This window comes from Penicillium bovifimosum (assembly GCF_028826915.1).
Source record: "Penicillium bovifimosum strain IBT 22155 chromosome Unknown utg000008l_segment0_segment0, whole genome shotgun sequence".
Lineage (NCBI taxonomy): Eukaryota > Fungi > Ascomycota > Eurotiomycetes > Eurotiales > Aspergillaceae > Penicillium > Penicillium bovifimosum.
In genome coordinates this window covers 144600-162057 of record NW_026622717.1, presented here as the reverse complement: position 1 = coordinate 162057, position 17458 = coordinate 144600, and the positions used below count along the sequence as shown (strand labels likewise).

Here is a 17458-nt window from a genome sequence, read left to right as displayed (position 1 = left end):
GAGCACTACATTCAATGTATTGTCTCGGAATAGAGGAACAAAGACCTAGGTTACTTACCTCTTAATATAAGGATAAGCTGAAAGATATACCCTTGAGACAATGTCTTAATATGGAAAGCTAGTGCCTGGGTATAGAGATGGAAGACACAACCTCTTTGAACTATGATCAAAGACCACCCAGGTCAGCTGGACCAAGGCTACACTCCGGGCATTTCAGAGTCTCATCTTCCGGGCTTCCGCCTTCCTTTTATGCCCCGGTTTCAACCTCAGACGTGGAAGATGTACATAGCCCGGAGAGTTTGTGATGCGGAACATTTAGGGCAAGCAAGGTGGGGGCTCAGCAACCTGAGCAAAATCATGATGTACGCAGTATTCTACCGTCAGTTCAGAAAATCATAGAACAAAATTATAAAATAATGACATTATGACTTGACAGTGGACTATAAGAAGTCTTCTCCAATCACCCAACTTTCAAGTATACAGAAGCTCATATGGTCCGAAGGAGCCAGCTTCGGAAGATCTGACTGATGTCATAATTGATACCTGATAATTCGGGCGGAAAGGCTGGGCATGCCCCGCCATTTACTTAACGTACTTTTCCTCTCACCCGGTCTTCTTCCTCTTAGCTATCCACATACTTCACACTACTCTTCTATTCCTTCAAACCTCGTCAATCTTCATTCACATAATCTTCCAAAATGCCTCGCCAATTCTTCGTCGGTGGTAACTTCAAGATGTACGTCGTTTCGAGCTTCGCTACCCCGCGGTCTCGGAGTCCCTCCAACCCTCAAGCTTCGCTATGCGTACTTGACCAGTGAAAGAACACGCAATTGACTCTATAAAGGAACGGTGTTGCTAAGAGCATCACCGACATCGTGAACAACCTCAACTCCGCCAAGCTCGACTCCGAAACCGAGGTCGTCATCTCCCCCCCGCCCTCTACCTCACTTTGACCCGCGAGCTCGCCAACCCCAAGATCGGTGTTGCTGCCCAGAACGTCTACGACAAGCCCAACGGTGCTTTCACCGGAGAGATCAGCGTTGAGCAGCTCCGCGATACCAAGATTGACTGGGCTGTCATCGGCCACAGCGAGCGCCGTGTGATCCTCAAGGAGTCCGACGAGGTATGCATATCCGCATTTCCCGCGATGTTCCAATGCCGTGGAAACATTAAAATTCCACGCCAGCTACTAACTAGTGCACTATAGTTCATCGCCCGCAAGACCAAGGCCGCCATTGAGGGTGGTGTTTCTGTCATTCTCTGCATCGGAGAGACTCTTGAGGTACGTCATTTCCCGCCCGGTTTCGTCCCGATAGTGGGTCATCGGGCCAGCATCGGGTAATAGTTTATTGAATGTATTCCGCTCACACCCGATTTTCATGCAGGAGCGTGAGGCCAACAAGACCATTGACGTCGTCACCCGCCAGCTTAACGCTGCCGCTAAGGAGCTCACCGCTGAGCAGTGGGACAAGGTCGTCATTGCCTACGAGCCCGTCTGGTATGAACCTACCCGATCGCTTTCTCGCCCTGTACTACGTAAAACTAACATCTTTCGATAGGGCTATTGGCACCGGTAAGGTCGCTACCACTGAGCAGGCTCAGGAGGTCCACGCCGCTATCCGCAAGTGGCTCGGCGATGCCATCTCCCCCAAGGCTAAGGAGAACGTCCGCATTATCTACGGTGGCTCTGTCAGCGAGAAGAACTGCCGCGAGCTTGCCACTCAGCCCGATGTTGACGGTTTCTTGGTTGGCGGTGCCAGCTTGAAGCCTGCCTGTAAGTTTAAGATACATGTCTATATATCAAGGTCATTCGCCGTGATACTAACCAACATCCACAGTCGTCGATATCATCAACGCCCGCATCTAAGGGGTTACCGAAAAAAGCTCAATACCCTCCTCGTAATGCCGTATTGTCAGAGTATATAACTCTGTGTAGGCGTCGATAAATGAACAAATCATGAATCTATGTACAATTGTTAAGTATATTCCGATAACTAACATGTAATCATAACTACTCCATCGGAGCAGCCGTTCCCTTGACGAAATAAGCCGTATGCGCCTATATCACAGGAGACTCAAACAGCACGTAGCCTATGAAGAGTACAGCACCGAGACCCCAACCCCACGCCAGTACGACGTCCCAGGACCCCCACCTCCACTCTGAGCCGAGCCGCTAGCAGCCGAAGAGATAGATGGCGACAACGAGAACGAACCCGGGCCCAACCCGACACCCGCGCTCACCAATAGCTCCTTAACCCTCCCCTCCCAAAGAAGCCGTACATTCCAAGACTGATCAATGCGCAGCTTAATAACCGAATCACTCGTCTCAATCTCACCATCACTCTTCGAACCCACGGTACCCTCAGGACTCAACGGGTCCTCTAGTAGCGGGGAGACGGGCGAACCAGGCAGTGAAACGCCAAAGTCCTGCATGCGCATCTTGCGACGGGCCCATTCAAGGTCGTCGTCATGACCGGACTTGAATTTCGGCGTTTGGCGCCACAGCTCGCAGCCAGCGACCATCTCGCTTTCCCAGCTGTAGACGTTGAAGCCGAAGCGGGAGCTGAAGGCGAGGTTGGGCGAGGCGCGAAGCGAATATGTCGTTGATAGCGAGCCCGTTAACGGTGTTAGTGTTAGTGTGAGGGTGTAAGGGAATGTTGAGATGGGTGCTGGGGTGGTGGAGCGGGATGATGAGGACGAGAGGACAGGGACTTCGGTGGCTGCGGGTAATGTGGTGAATCGCAGGCCGGTTGACATGCCGACCAATGACGAGATGGGGGAGTAATATGCCTCTGCGCCGGCGGAGAGGAGGGATAATGGCGGCGGTGCGTCGGCGGGCGTGTAGCGAGGGTCTGGGCCGAAGTTCCAGAGCCCGCGCCAGCCGAATAGGGCGTTGTCGGTGCTGAAGAGGTATTCGTTGCTGTATTTGCCTGTGTCGTGGGATAGGTGGGTGAGCATTGAAGCCTGCGGTGCGGACTTGGATTGTGGTGGTCCTTGGGTTGAGCAGACTGCTAGGGATAGCTGCATGTTCGTGGAGATCCGGCGGAGGAAGAGGGCGTATAGGGTTGTTGGAGATGGGAGGTGGAGTGAGGCATGGAGTAGGGTTGCTTTTCGCTTTAGGTCATTTTCTTTGCTTGTTTCATCGTCTGCGCGAGTTGGTGGTTCTGTGTGATTTGCGTCTTTGAGCCCTGGGATGCTCACGCTGTCTAATAGCGAGTTCCAGCCCCATGTTTGGATCGGAGCTGTGGGGGCTTGCACTTGTCGGTATCCTGGGGATATCTTGCGAAGCGGGATCAATGCGCTTCGACTCGGTAGGTTGTTGAATGGTACGGTACTAAACAGATATGAGACCGATCCATCGATCAGTCCAACAGTGCCGAGGGTGTAGCTGGTCGCGAAATGAGGGGTGGCCAACGACGAAAGGTGAACGCGCAATCGTTCGGGAGTCGAGAAGTCCAGAATCGCTACACCAGTTGTGTTAGTACTGCAATTTGCTTATACCGTAGTAAGTCCTGGAGGAGCAATCAATTACATACATTGGGCGGTCGTTGTCAGTGACGAGTACGAGTTGTCACGGTTCCAGTGAGTCGCCTCGGCGAAGGACAGCTGGATATAGTCCATAAAGTCCAGCATCATCTGCAATTAGCCCGTACAGGCAATAATTGGACTCACGTAGTGGGATCTAAGTAACAAAAGAAGCTCAGTTGAGCGCAACTGAGGTTGAACTTCACCCTGATTGTACAGCTGATTGCCCCATTGAGTTTAGCGTTGGATAAGCCCGGCGGTATGATGATCCGGTTATCAACGAAGAAAAAATGTCTGTGGGGGAAACATCCAACCCTCTGTCTGAATTCAAGAAACAACCAATCTTTTCCAAATAATTCATCATGCCCCGCTCAAAGCGTGCGCGCGTCGTCCACGAGTCCAAGACTCAAAAGAAAGATCACAAGGAGCAGACCCGCCGGCTCTTCGCCAACATCCGGGAATGTATCGATGAATATGACCATCTTTTTGTCTTTGCGGTCGATAACATGCGCAACACATACCTAAAGGATGTGCGCACTGAATTCTCCGACAGCCGGTAAGCAGAAGAACACCTTGGATTTGCTTCGACCTCTTGAATTGGAACCAGGCGGTTAAGAAACCAGCGGTGGATCCAATATCAAATCTCTACATGCAAATCCTTCAACGCAAAAACACAATCACTCTAACAATTGAACTATTGCAGAGTCTTCTTCGGCAAGACCAAAGTCATGGCCAAGGCCCTGGGCAATGACGCCGAAAGCGAGGCCGCTCCCAACGTGCACAAACTCACTCCCCTCCTCGCCGGAGCCGTTGGACTGCTTTTCACCAACCGCACTCCGGAATCCGTGATCTCCCACTTCAACACCTTCCGTCCCCAGGATTTCGCCCGTGCCGGAACCATCGCCACCCGCTCTTTCACCATTCCCAACGGCCTGGTCACCGCACGCGCCGGCGAGATCCCCGCTGAACACGACGAGCCCATCAGCCACACCATTGAGCCTGCGCTCCGCAAGCTCGGTGTCCCCACCCGTCTGGTGAAGGGCAAGGTCATGCTCGAGTTGACTGAGGGCGAGGAGGGTTATCCTGTTTGCAAAGAGGGCGAGACATTGACTTCGCGACAGACTACATTGATGAAGATGTTCGGTATCACTTCGTCTGAGTTCAAGGTCGAGCTCAAGGCCTACTGGACTCGGAGTAGTGAGGAGGTGAAGATCCTCGAGTCTGAGGGTGGAATGGATGTTGATGCATAGATTGGGTTCCGTTTTTTGATTTTTTCTTCTCTTTCCCATTTGGCCTCTGTGTGGCTGAAAAAAGAACTCTGCTGGGCATCTTATGGAGTTTGGTGAGGGCGCTTTCCTTTGCAAATATCTTGAAGAGTTGTGTTGTATTTCTCTTTCTCTCTTGCCTGGAGGGCTTATTCCTCCTGGATCATGAGCCTACGATTAGGGTCAGATACTAGGCCGAAAAAAAGTCTATAAATATACCTCGTTCTTGGGCCTTCGTCAAACATAGTGCTAGCTGTATTACCTAGAGTTTTATATACATAACGAGATACCTGCCTTCGGTTATCTCTCATGGCCCTTACCTGGTCTTACCTGAGCATTCACCTGATTCCATTTCAAACGACCAGCTAAAATACAAATACCTACCCTTGTAGAATGAACGATCTCATCAGGGCCAAGGAATGACACGGGGAAAAAAAGAGAACAATGAAACACAAGGGAGGAAAGAAAACACATAGAACACCCAGGGAAATAAATCAACAAAGAAAACGGGGAATACAAGCACAGTTCATGAAAGCTTCGGTCTGCCGGGCCGTATGCGTGGACCGAGTAGGGAACATTGAAAATAACCTTGGAAGCACTTCGACATCGACGAGTCCGATATCGTAAGTGGAGGCGGAGCACATTGGTGGTTGTAATCGTCATGATGCTAATCACACATGGTCGAAGACCATATTCGACAGACACCCCTTACCCTTGTAACAAGAGGCACGAAAACTGGGTAGATCAGTGATATTGATACCCACCAGCAAACCTGAACCGATGCAGGAAGGGACAACTTCCAGATACACGAAGACTTAGTATCTCCTTCGGGAGCGGGGGTCATCGTAGCCAGGCTCATCCTCGCGGTTTCGCTTGCGGTCCTCTCGGTCGCCATCCCGGCCACCGCCGCCATACCTATCGCGCTCACGATCCCGGTCACGGTAACGGTCTCCGCCTCGGTCTCCCATCCCCCTATCACCCATTCCTCGATCGCCCATGCGGTCACGACCGCGATCTCTGTAGCGATCATCACGATCGTAGTCACGGCGGTCACGGTCAGCATAGCTATCTCTGGGGCGCACAGGCTCCGAATTGCTGCCGGTTACACCCCTGTCAAATCTTCCACCACCGCGATCGCCGCCGAAGCCACCTCTGTATCCTCCACTGCGCCCACCACCGGGGCCAGATGGGGCGTTAGGGGGTGCTTGTCCACCAAAGCCGCCGCGGCCGCCTTGATAACCGATACCACCGCGAGGACCACCGAAGCGGTCACCGCCGCGGAAACCTCCACCACGGAAGCCACCACCTCCGCCCCTACCACCGAAACCACCACGGAATCCTCCTCCATACCCACCGGGTCCAGATGGTGCGTTGAATCCAGGGCCACCGGGGCGAGAAGGCATAGCCTTGGTGTATCCACGTCCTCCGAGACCGCCACCAAAGCGACGGGGCTTCCATCCCTTGGTGGTACGGCCACGCTCGACATCTACCAATACTCGTCGGTCTTTGATGCGGATGCCATCTGTTTCTTTGTAGGCCGCTGATGATGGTGAACAACTGGCGTTAGCGACGTATCTTACCACAAAGTCAAGCGCAGGGGGTGGTTTCATGCCAGTGGGCTGGCGTGGTAGGGATACCTTTCATGTCTTTCTCGCGCTCATACACAACGAATGCATAACCTTGATGGGGTTTCTTTTTCTTGTCTGATACTGTATCCTTGACGAGGGATATCTGGAGCCAAGAGATTAGTATGGATCGTCATCACAGAGGGAAATAGCACAAAACATACTCTCTCAATGGGGCCAAATCGGCCGAACTCTCGCTCTAGGTCTGCTTCTTTGACATCATAGCTAAGGCGTGCAACAAAGAGCGTCTTAAATGGATCACCTCGGGCTTGAGGATCTTTCTCAGGATTGACTGTGGGACATCCGTTAGCTTCCCGAAACATGAGCAAATGAAAGAAGAAAACAAAGCGTACAATTTTGCAAATCCTCATCGATCTTCTTCTGTAACAACTCTTTCTTCTCTGTCTTTTCACGCAATTTGCGCTGGACCCAGCTTTCAGTCGCATTGTAGGGAACCTCCTCGGCGTAAGCTTTGGCCTCAGCAACGTATTGGGCAATTCCCGAGAGAGTGCTCTTTGGACAATCTCCTGGTGCGCGATCATTGGGAGGCAGGTATCGAAGGGGTGGCCTGGGCTGGAACAGCGCCAAAAGTGGCGGGGGGAGCTTGTCCGTCATTCTGAGCGAGATCACCGACCAGACGAAGTACAGAGGTACGATGAAGACGATGTGCGTAAGTCGAGCTCAGGAGTGTGAGCTTCGCGTCGCAGTTCTGGTGTTAGCGTCTGGCGAGGGGCGTTACTGCAAACGCCATTGGCGCTGGCTGCTCACCGCCCTCAATATCACGTGCCTCCAGAAAATGCCCCGAAGAGCCATTGCGGATTGGAAACTACGAAGATAACAATTTAACGACTTACACAATGCCTTTGCGCGGAATTAGAACGACGACGGCAGCCAGGGTATGTGGAATATTCGTCTTCGAGGTTTGAATGTCGAACAGACGCAGCTGACATGGCTTAGAACGGCGCCGGTGCCTTCATCCTTCAATGCAAGCGCCTTGACTTCCATTACTGCAATTCGTCAGGCAGCTCAAGGGGCATGGTGTAAGTGCTTACTCGATGGCCAGAAAAAGTCCTTTTTCGAATCAGGCAAGCTGACCTTGGTTGTTACAGCGCTTTTCTCCAGAAGACTCTCCCCACCTTCGCCCGCGAAAACCCTCAGATCGAGATCCGCGTGTCTCCCCGGCCCCAGAAACACCCCCTCATCAAAGGCCTCTACATCAACGGCCGTGAGAAGCCCGTATGTGTGCGCAACTTGGAGCCTCATGACATCTTGAAGAAGGCAATTCTTTTGAAGGAAGCTAGCGGAGAGAAGCTGAAGCGGACCAAGAAGCCGGTTACCAGTTTGAACGAGAGTGTGCGTGGTATCTGGTCACCATACCACGGTGATCTTCGGGGCGTTTAGACGAAAGTGCTCTCTTTTTATGGTTTCTTTTCTCTCTGTGGTGGTGACTCTCAGGTATCTCCACTGCGGTCTACTGTACAATTGACCTGGGTTCTGTTTCTTTTATCATTCTTGTTTTATTTGCTACATGGAAGCCAATGGTGTTTTGAGACCATTTTATGCATACCGCACTGGAGACTGCATCAGATTAAAAGACAATAAGTCTAATTTGAAGACAACAAGTCTCTCCAACCTCAGTCGTAGGCAGAATTAGCCTCCTACCTTGATATGAACGTACTGAAACTGGCCAGTATTCGATCTGGGCCACAATCGAGAGACCCTCGTATTTACCTACTTATCGAGGAAAGGAGTTCCAAATATTTTACAAGGAGACAATGGATGTACACGATGGGATGAAACCTCATGACGCTATGTAGGCAGAAAACCAGCCCTATTTGAATCGTAAATGCGTGAAAGAAATACAACGCCTGTGAGTTGTATGCATCCTGGGTATCGACGGAATGATTTTGAACATGGCCATAACACCGAATGCAAATGATTGAGCGCCCGCAGAAACAATGCCCATGGTGAATATCATAAGTAAAGCTGGTACATTGCCGTCGGCGCGCTTACAGGTTTGTTGCACCCTGCGGCCTGGCACTTTGAGAACGGCTTGCTTTTTGAAGCTGCTTTTTTGGACTTCGATATAGACCGATTGCTGGCACATTCGCCACAGTAAACCTGAGAATATTATTAGCTTCCTTGGTGTAACTCAAGTTTGGATTAGCTTGCTACCCACATGTCCACATGATTTAGCAACATAAATCTGTCGCTTCAGTCCCTCTCCGGCTCCCAGCTCCCCTTTGCAGTTCGGGCAAGTAGGCATGCTATCTTCCGAAAAGTTTCTGGTGAAACCTTCTGGCGCTGGGGTGGGTGGTTTGTATATCTCTTGCGGAGGCGGAGATATTAGCTGAAATGGAGAATTAAAGGCGGAACGGCGAGATCGATAGTCTAGTCCACCTGGCATAGAAGCCATCGCCGACAGGAAACCTTCGTGTAAGTGTTGTAAAGCCATCAACTCTCTTCTTGGATCATGCCCTGGGCTCCCTGGCCTTGGCCCCTGTGTGGCGCGATAGTCCATGGGAATGCCGTCGAAGTCGAGGAACCTCGGTTCGTCTGGATCGGGCCTTCTAGAGGAAGTCCCGACATACAGGACATCCCCACTGGGGTCGCTCGGTGGCTCTGCTTCGAGGTCGATCACAGGAGGATTGGTATCCACAGGGGAATCGCGACTCATCGGGTCTCGCCTAAAATATATCCTTTGACGGCGCGGTGGTGGAAGACCAAAGCGCCCAGGAAATGGTGGCCTCATTGCTTGCGGGGGATCCTCAGATTCATTCGTCAAGTCTATCACGGCATTTTCTTGAGGGGAGGTCATCGCTGGCCGTCGATAGTCGTACCCAGGTCGACGGCTTCTGTGTGGCGAGCTGGTAGACTGATGATCGTAGTCGGATGGAGGTGGATGGAAGTAGTCCTCCCAAGCGGCCTCGCGATCTCTGTCATTTTCGGCCGCCATAACACGGTGTGTTCGCTGGAAGAGAAGGAATCTTGTTAGCTACGTTCGTGGTGATCTGATCAGGTGCCCCGCCCGTTTCACGACGGATGAAGGCTTACCTTGGTTCTGGCGCCCGTAAACTGGACGCCAGAGTCATCACTCATTTCAAAACCCAGTACTGAAGGTAAACAGCGATGAATAGCAGAGTGAGAATGGATTGACGTGAAACAGAGAGGGGATATGTAATTGGGGTGGTCCATCTTTGTCTTTAGACCGAGTCTCAAGGCGGTCAGAGCGTTAATGTCAAGTCTAGAAGGCGGTCAGATTTGTCAATGATGCGAAGTGGTTCAAGTTTACCTGGAATGGCAGGCGGTGTGGAAGTGGCAACAGATCCTGGCGGTCCCACTGCTCCCTCATGGGATCGAAAGTTTTACTGTTGTTTTTGGGAAGCAGCGACAAGGCCCCAAGGGGGTCTTCGTAGTTATTTAAGTTGCTTCTGAAGTCCTGGAGGCGATTTGCCATAGGATGAATGCCTATCAGTAAATTAAGCAAGTTCCAGACGAATTAACGATCTAAATACATGAGGACTTCACACGGGTGCCAACCTCATTGATCATTGTTACATGCAATTTTATGGAGTTGATGTGGGCATTTGGTTGGATTCAGAGCTGCAATTGATTCAAGACAAACACCAGTTAACGATTCAAATTCCGACCAGCTTTAATCGTACACTATTCATCCTGGGGATCATGACTGGGCCGCAAGCACTGTGAGAGCACCCGCCTCGTTCAATGCCACAATACTTTGAGCAGCAGGACCCCAAGCAACTGAGGTAGCAGGCACTGCACGCCGCAAAGGTTCTGACCATTCCTTGTTGGCCTTGGAATATTGCTTCACGGTCACACCGCCAGGTCCACCAACCAGGAGGAACTGGCCAGTGTAGTCCCAGAAGATCGAATTAATTTGGCTACCTGTGTCCAGCACCTTGGTTTCCTTCGAAGTGCGTAGATCCCAGATCGAAACGGTGGTAGACTGTTCGGCCACCGCAGCCAAGAAAGTGCCATTCTCAGAGAAGAAAAGGCATTTGACCGGGCCCGACATCGCATAGTCTGCAGCGGCAGCGCCAGTCTTGACGTCGAAGATCTTGACTTGTCCATCTGCGGTGCCGGCTCCAATCAAGTGACCATCCGGGTGGAAATTGACAGACAGTAAAGCTGTAGAAAGAATATTATTAGCGTTGAGCTTAGAGGTTCCTGTCCTAGATGGTAAGTCCTTACCGGCGTCACTGAAGACCTGAGATACCACAGTGTTCGTGGCAAGATCGTAAAGTACATAACTCTTGTCGACACCAACAGATGCGGCAATGTCACCAGTGGCGTGAACTGCGACAGCTGTCACCTCACCAGCATGCGAGTTGAAGCTTGCAACTTCAGCATCATTCTCGAATACCTTGACGGAACCTGTAGATGAGCCAACAACGACCTTGTTGCCTGCCCAAGTCGCACCGGTGACTGGACCATCTGTCTTGAGAGTCTGCACCACGCTCTTCTGGGAAAGCGAGTAAACACCCACCACTCCATCAGCACCGCCAATAAGAGCCAAATCGCCAGTCGAATTGAGAGATAGAGCTCGACCACCGGAAGAAAGAGGTTCAGAGGTCTCAGTTGGGTTGAATGTGGAAATTGCCTCACTTGAGGCCCAGCCCTCGGGAACTGGGCGCTTACGACGGGTCTTAGATAGCCTGTCAACGAGTCAGCATCAAGTCCCAAGAATGGACGGATTAAGCACCAGTGGAACGTACGCTGCATGTGTACTTTCAATCCGCTCCAACACAGATTGGGGTAAGCCTGTGGAGTCCACCTGCATAGCCTCACCACCAGAGCGAGTGGCGCCGACCGTGACATTTGAAAGCGCCTCACGGGCCTCGTCCCTCTCCTGTGTCAGACGTGCAATCACCCGTACCGCGGCATCGTGCTGGTAGAGCGCCGAACTCAGCTCGCGCCTTGTCTGTGCCAAGTTCTGCTGCAGAGTGTAGGTTTCCAGTGCTAGGGCATCCCATTCTTCTTGGAATACATTGAGAAGAGACGGGATGGATGTGAGAGTAGGAGGTCGGGGTCGGACAACGCGCTGCGACTTGACATCGATCAGATCGTCGGTGGTGAGCTCCTCGCCATTGACAGGGTCTTTGCCATGCTCTGCAATGTATGCCTCGATAAGGCGCTTCTCAAAAACATTGCCTGTTTGACTATGAGATGGGAATGTCTTGCGCGCAAGGTGATCGTGGTGACTTACCGCTCTTGACAGAGACGACGGGCACTTGTGGCGCCTCTCCGGAGACTGGAAGTGAGATTGAGTTAGATATTTCCGTGCCAAATAAGACCGCTGAAGAGCAGTAATAATGGGGCTACTTACTGGCACAAAGCATGATTAAATGGATCTTGATAGAGGAGAGTCGATAGAGAGCAGTCGACGCGGAGCGGCTCCTTGGGACTTTTCGATGTGTCTAATTGCGGTTAGCGCCTGAAGCTGTTGGGCGGTGTAAGATCAGTGGGCAGATACCTGTGGCAGAAAATTTGATAGCGAAGTTACGTTGGAGTTGGAACACCTTTTGGGTGTGGGGATCAAGGCGGTGGAGAGGGCGGAGAACAAGGCGGTGAGTATGCACGTAGACGGACACAAGCGTAGTACTGCCGACTGAAGCTACACTGGCTCTAATTGACCTCCAATTCTTACCGTTTGCCTACTGTGTATAGAGATGCCCTGCTTCCCTCTATTTTGATCACTTTAAGAAATGCATATCTCTCAATGATCGACTGAACGAGCTGAAGGTAGCACAGAGCTTCACTCGAATTCGCTAGCAGCATCGGTTCTGGCCGCAGCATCCTCACCATGCCGAAGAACCCAAAGTTCGAATACGGTATGTCTACATTCAATTACACGTCATGTGCTATTTCCCTCTGATTTGGATATCAGAGGCAAAGCAGCCGGCCTTTCTCCAGAAGCTCCGCAGCCAGTATGGAGACAACACCGGTCGCTTGGAGCGGCCCGCCTTACGACCAACAAGACTGAAGGTCAATAACGATGACGACGATGATGAGCCTACGTATGTCGACGAAGAAAGTAATGAAGTGATCTCCAAAGAGGAATACAAGGCACTGGTTGGCGAGAGTGGTTCGAAAGAAGAGGGCGAAGACGCTACCTCCGCGAAGGACCCATCCACCGCCCACGAAGACAACCCCGCAGCAGCAGCACTTGGTCCCACGAAGCAGAGCAATCTCACAGAAGTTGGAGGCCAGAGGAAACGAAAACAGGTCAAGGTGGTGGGCGAGGACAAGGCTGAGACCGAAGAGGTGCAACCCAAAGCGGCGAAGAAATCAAAGAAGTCCAAGAAGATCAAGCTCTCTTTTGACGAGGAATAAGAAGCTGAGGCAAGAGGTATATTTTTTCACATACCAGTTTCCAAGTCAGGGCTAGGTGCTCCGGTTACTCAGCGTAAGGCTTGCGGGACTCATAATGAGTCAACATAACCGGGATTGTATAGCGTCATAGGTGTAAATACTGCCTCTTGGCATCAGGTTCAAGCACATAGAAGAATTTGCTGCAAATAGCATTTGGATCTGAAAGAGAGGTATTTATCCAACTCGATCCGAGTAAGAAACTGTGTAATTGAAGTGCTGTTGAGGGCTCGGGCAAGGGCACTTCTTTATCAGCAACTTTTCTGCAATCTTTTTCTCTCTTTTTTTTCTCTTGCGGGATCCAGTCGGCCCTCCGGCTTCATTCTTTTACTCCGTACGAGCTGCTCTTTTTCTCATCAGATAAGATGCCTGTGGTCAATACTGACCAGCTGGTCCGCTTACAGCGGAAGTCCGAGGACATAAGAAATGTGTGCCCCTCCATCCCACCTTGATGTCTGATGTCACGGCTTTATACTAACATCAATTAGATCTGCATTTTGGCCCACGTCGTAAGTCAAACTGTCAGTCATTCATGTGTCTGAAATGCTTATCACATTTCTTTTTGGTATCTTTCTAGGATCATGGCAAAACATCTTTGACGGATAGTCTCATTGCCACGAATGGCATCATTTCACCCAAGCTGGCGGGTAAAATCCGCTACTTGGACTCTCGTCCAGATGAGCAGCTCCGAGGTATTACTATGGAGTCATCAGCCATCTCGCTGTTCTTCTCAATGCTCCGTCGTCCAAGCCCAGACGCAGCACCAGTGCCCCGGGAGTATCTGATCAACCTGATCGATTCGCCCGGACACATTGATTTCAGCAGCGAAGTCTCAACAGCATCGCGTCTTTGTGATGGTGCCGTTGTTCTTGTCGACGCCGTCGAAGGTGTCTGTAGTCAGACCGTGACAGTTCTAAGACAGACCTGGGTCGAGCAATTGAAGCCGATTCTAGTCATTAACAAAATGGACCGTTTGATCACCGAACTGAAGATGAGTCCCTCTGAAGCATTCTCGCATCTTAGCCGACTGCTGGAGCAGGTCAACGCTGTCATTGGTAGTTTCTACCAAGGGGAGCGTATGGAAGAGGATCTGCAGTGGCGTGAGCGCATGGAAGATAATATTAACGCTGCTGCTGCGCGGGATAAAGAGAAGAAGTCAGCTGGAGATGACGACTCTGCATCGCCCATTACTGAGGCGACTGAATTTGAGGAGCGCGACGACGAGAATATCTACTTTGCACCTGAGAAAAATAACGTCATCTTTGGCAGTGCCGTCGATGGCTGGGCTTTCACTATCAGGCAATTTGCTGCCATCTACGAGAAGAAACTGGGAATCAAACGAACCGTCTTGGAGAAAGTGCTTTGGGGTGATTACTATCTTGACCCGAAGACTAAGCGTGTCCTGGGCACCAAGCATCTGAAGGGACGGGCTCTGAAACCAATGTTCGTTCAGTTGGTCTTGGACAGTATTTGGGCGGCATATCAAGCTACTACAGGCGGAGACAAAGGAAAGGGGTAAGTAGAAACCCATTCTGACCATCCGTATCGACGTTTGATATTGACATACGTTAGGGACCCGGTGTTGCTGGAGAAGATTACCAAGTCGCTAAACATCAACATCCCGGCATACGTCTTGCGCGGACGTGATCCCAGAAACATCATGAACACATTGTTCTCTCAATGGCTGCCTCTATCTACTGCCCTACTGGTTTCTGTCATTGAATATCTACCTAGTCCCCCCGCTGCGCAAGCTGCCCGACTACCAGAAATGATCAAAACGTCACCTGGTGCTGAGTTCGTTGCCGAGGATATCAAAAAGGCCATGATTGAGTTCAAGACAGGACCCGAGGAACCCGTTGTGGCATATGTCAGCAAGATGGTTGCGATCCCGGAGAGCGAGCTTCTGGCAAGCAAGAAGCGGAGTGGCGGTGGTGCTATGACCGCGGGCGAAGCCATGGAGATTGCTCGCCGCAAGCGAGAGGAGATTGCCAAGATGCAGGCAGAGGCCAGTAACGGCCAGGCAGATGACTTTGAGCGCATGACATCCGTTTTCGAAAGCACCTCGTTGATTACTGAGACGATAGATGAACCAGAAGAGCCGGTCGAGAAAGAGGATCCTGACCATCTTATTGGCTTCGCGCGACTCTATTCAGGAACCCTTTCAGTTGGAGACGAGATATATGTCCTCCCACCCAAATTCTCACCAGCCAACCCGCACGCCAGCCCGGAGCCAAAGAAGGTTACGGTCACAGATCTATACCTAATGATGGGCAGAGCACTGGAGCCGCTCCAGTCAGTACCGGCCGGTGTAGTATTTGGAATTGGAGGTCTTGCAGGCTATGTGTTGAAGACAGGTACACTCTGCAGCCGACTTGACGGAAGTGTCAACTTGGCTGGTGTTTCGCTGAGCATGCCGCCCATTGTTCGAGTCGCCCTGGAACCAGTCAACCCAGCCGACTTGAGCAAGATGGTCACCGGTCTACGCCTTCTTGAACAGAGTGATCCTTGCGCACAGTACGAAGTGCTACCCAGTGGTGAGCACGTCATTCTCACAGCAGGTGAACTACACTTGGAGCGTTGCGTGACGGATCTCCGAGAGCGATTCGCTCGTTGTGAGATCCAAACAGGCGAGGCTATCGTCCCCTACCGGGAAACCATTGTTCATGGCCCCGAGATGGCCGCTCCCAAGCACCCCGAACTCGGACGTGGGACCGTTCTCACCGTCTCAGCCTCGAAGCAACTGACGCTGCGTGTGCGTGTCGTCCCGCTGCCAGAGGCTGTAACAGAGTTCTTGACCAAACAAGTGGGAACAATCAAGCAAGTCCAGTCAGAGAAGCGCTCGGAGACCGAAGCCAGAACGGATACGGAGACGGCCGTTGAAGCTGTCGTCGACGGCACTGGCGAAGCACCCGAAGGTCGCATTCTCTGCAAGAAGGAGTTCCGCGAGGCACTAGCCAAAGTATTCGACGACGACGTCAAGGAAGACAAAGAGCTATGGAAGGACGTCGTCGATCGAATCACTGCATTCGGACCCCGCCGAGTCGGACCCAACATTCTAGTCGATGCAACGGCCGTCAATACCTGCGAGAAATTGTGAGTCTAGTATTGGAGCATATCATAACTATCAATCAGCGCTAACATTGTCTCTCTAGCTTGGTCGACGACATCAAGCAGCAGATTCCCGGTGACAACCAGCAAGCTCTCCTCGTCCGCGACTTCAACGACAAGATCGCCTATGCCTTCCAGCTCGCAACAGGCCAGGGTCCCCTCTGCCAGGAGCCCATGCAAGGCGTAGCCGTGTTCCTGGAGGATCTCTCCGTGCAGGCGAACGGCGACGAACTCGACATGGGCCGTTTAACAGGTGAATCAATCAAACTCGTTCGCGAAGGCATCTCAGCCGGTTTCCTAGACTGGAGTCCTCGCATCATGCTCGCAATGTACAGTTGCGAGATCCAAGCAACGAGTAAGTCCTCCTTTTCCCATCTCTTCCATCCTACACAACCCCATAACTAACCCATCTTTTCACCCAAAGCCGAAGTCCTAGGTCGCGTCTACGCAGTCATAACCCGTCGCCGAGGCCGCATTCTCTCCGAAATTATGAAAGAAGGAACACCCTTCTTCACGATCATCGCCCTCCTCCCCGTAGCCGAGTCCTTCGGTTTCGCAGAGGAGATCCGCAAGCGCACGTCTGGCGTTGCGCAGCCGCAGCTGATCTTCGCCGGCTTCGAAGCCCTCGACGAGGATCCGTTCTGGGTCCCCGCTACCGAGGAGGAACTGGAGGATCTCGGTGAGCTGGCTGATAAGCAGAATGTTGCGAAGCGGTATATGGATGCTGTGCGCAGTAGGAAGGGATTGGTTGTTCAGGGTCGGAAGTTGATTGATGCGGAGAAGCAGAAGACGTTGAAGAAATAAGTTATAGTATTTGGTTATAAATGATTGAGAATGGAGGTTTTCTGCATGCATTTTTTGAAGTTTGAGATAAGTGTGTAGGTAGATAGACAGCGTGGTATGAAGGTATTATGAATGTCACTCCGGAATCATCTGTCAAGTCGCACTGGGTAAACTTGGACATGACAGATGAATCGGAGGGTCACAGGGGATGAGAGTCCTCCGCGTGCTTCTCGGATGAAAAGCTTCAATCTTCCTCTCTTGACAAACACAGTCCGACATGGCATAGGTCTCGACCGTGTATACTAAGGAGGGTTACCCAGAAGGGTCTACGGTTGGCAGCGTGAAGGCTGCTCTACTTGAAGACAGCAAGCAAGGACAGCAGGAATATGTCCGAAGATCGAGAGAAAATGAAAGACGGAAACGACATGAGCTTTTCAGTCATGGTTCCGTGGGGTATCTTTATTCTAAAGTCGTTATTGAAGTCAATGATACACATGTCTGGCAGCACATAGGGGTGTAGGGGGACTGAGTGGAACGCGGGCAGTGCCCGACTCAGTAGAACATGAAAGTCGTCAGGATCAAGCAGAATGCTGCTGCTTGATAGCCCAGAGTAAGTATGGATCTTCAAAGCCATTTCTCGGTGGGGTTCGGGGATGTGGATTGTCCATCCATTGATCCCCAAGTTAAAGAACCATGCTCTTGGAGTTCAAGTCAGGCTCGCGCAAGGCTGCCAAAGCCTGCTTGGTTGTTGCTGACTGAGCC

At 51.5% G+C, this 17458-nt stretch overlaps 9 protein-coding genes across 9 annotated transcripts; 5 read left to right on the top strand and 4 right to left on the bottom strand.

The window, feature by feature from the left end:
* Positions 1-698: 698 nt before the first annotated feature.
* On the top strand, positions 699-1867 carry N7515_009724 (triose-phosphate isomerase TPI1; the record flags this gene model as incomplete). Its single annotated transcript, XM_056670467.1, has 7 exons — positions 699-736; positions 845-920; positions 977-1123; positions 1208-1282; positions 1386-1498; positions 1560-1774; positions 1839-1867. 7 exons carry the CDS (start codon positions 699-701, stop codon positions 1865-1867), a joined length of 693 nt encoding a protein of 230 aa, XP_056516840.1.
* Positions 1868-2091: 224 nt separating this feature from the next.
* On the bottom strand, positions 2092-3633 carry N7515_009723 (mitochondrial distribution and morphology protein 10; the record flags this gene model as incomplete). The annotated part of the gene is made up of 2 exons (XM_056670466.1): positions 2092-3464; positions 3537-3633. The coding sequence occupies 2 exons, from the start codon at positions 3631-3633 to the stop codon at positions 2092-2094; spliced, it is 1470 nt and encodes a 489-aa protein (XP_056516839.1).
* Positions 3634-3887: 254 nt separating this feature from the next.
* Positions 3888-4775, top strand: N7515_009722 (ribosome assembly factor MRT4; the record flags this gene model as incomplete). The annotated part of the gene is made up of 2 exons (XM_056670465.1): positions 3888-4081; positions 4229-4775. 2 exons carry the CDS (start codon positions 3888-3890, stop codon positions 4773-4775), a joined length of 741 nt encoding a protein of 246 aa, XP_056516838.1.
* Positions 4776-5605: 830 nt separating this feature from the next.
* Positions 5606-7030, bottom strand: N7515_009721 (U1 small nuclear ribonucleoprotein 70 kDa; the record flags this gene model as incomplete). Its single annotated transcript, XM_056670464.1, has 4 exons — positions 5606-6330; positions 6428-6521; positions 6580-6707; positions 6769-7030. 4 exons carry the CDS (start codon positions 7028-7030, stop codon positions 5606-5608), a joined length of 1209 nt encoding a protein of 402 aa, XP_056516837.1.
* Positions 7031-7272: 242 nt separating this feature from the next.
* N7515_009720 (mitochondrial 54S ribosomal protein mL43) lies at positions 7273-7816 on the top strand (the record flags this gene model as incomplete). Its single annotated transcript, XM_056670463.1, has 3 exons — positions 7273-7311; positions 7373-7455; positions 7525-7816. The coding sequence occupies 3 exons, from the start codon at positions 7273-7275 to the stop codon at positions 7814-7816; spliced, it is 414 nt and encodes a 137-aa protein (XP_056516836.1).
* A 573-nt stretch (positions 7817-8389) lies between these two features.
* N7515_009719 (putative RING finger domain protein) lies at positions 8390-9610 on the bottom strand (the record flags this gene model as incomplete). Its single annotated transcript, XM_056670462.1, has 3 exons — positions 8390-8536; positions 8595-9386; positions 9470-9610. 3 exons carry the CDS (start codon positions 9608-9610, stop codon positions 8390-8392), a joined length of 1080 nt encoding a protein of 359 aa, XP_056516835.1.
* Positions 9611-10097: 487 nt separating this feature from the next.
* N7515_009718 (pre-mRNA-processing factor 19 family protein) lies at positions 10098-11775 on the bottom strand (the record flags this gene model as incomplete). The annotated part of the gene is made up of 5 exons (XM_056670461.1): positions 10098-10564; positions 10628-11091; positions 11152-11587; positions 11643-11687; positions 11763-11775. The coding sequence occupies 5 exons, from the start codon at positions 11773-11775 to the stop codon at positions 10098-10100; spliced, it is 1425 nt and encodes a 474-aa protein (XP_056516834.1).
* A 464-nt stretch (positions 11776-12239) lies between these two features.
* Positions 12240-12769, top strand: N7515_009717 (DUF4604 domain-containing protein; the record flags this gene model as incomplete). The annotated part of the gene is made up of 2 exons (XM_056670460.1): positions 12240-12267; positions 12324-12769. 2 exons carry the CDS (start codon positions 12240-12242, stop codon positions 12767-12769), a joined length of 474 nt encoding a protein of 157 aa, XP_056516833.1.
* Positions 12770-13170: 401 nt separating this feature from the next.
* Positions 13171-16717, top strand: N7515_009716 (GTPase RIA1; the record flags this gene model as incomplete). Its single annotated transcript, XM_056670459.1, has 6 exons — positions 13171-13233; positions 13294-13314; positions 13383-14320; positions 14378-15898; positions 15958-16268; positions 16338-16717. 6 exons carry the CDS (start codon positions 13171-13173, stop codon positions 16715-16717), a joined length of 3234 nt encoding a protein of 1077 aa, XP_056516832.1.
* Positions 16718-17458: the final 741 nt, after the last annotated feature.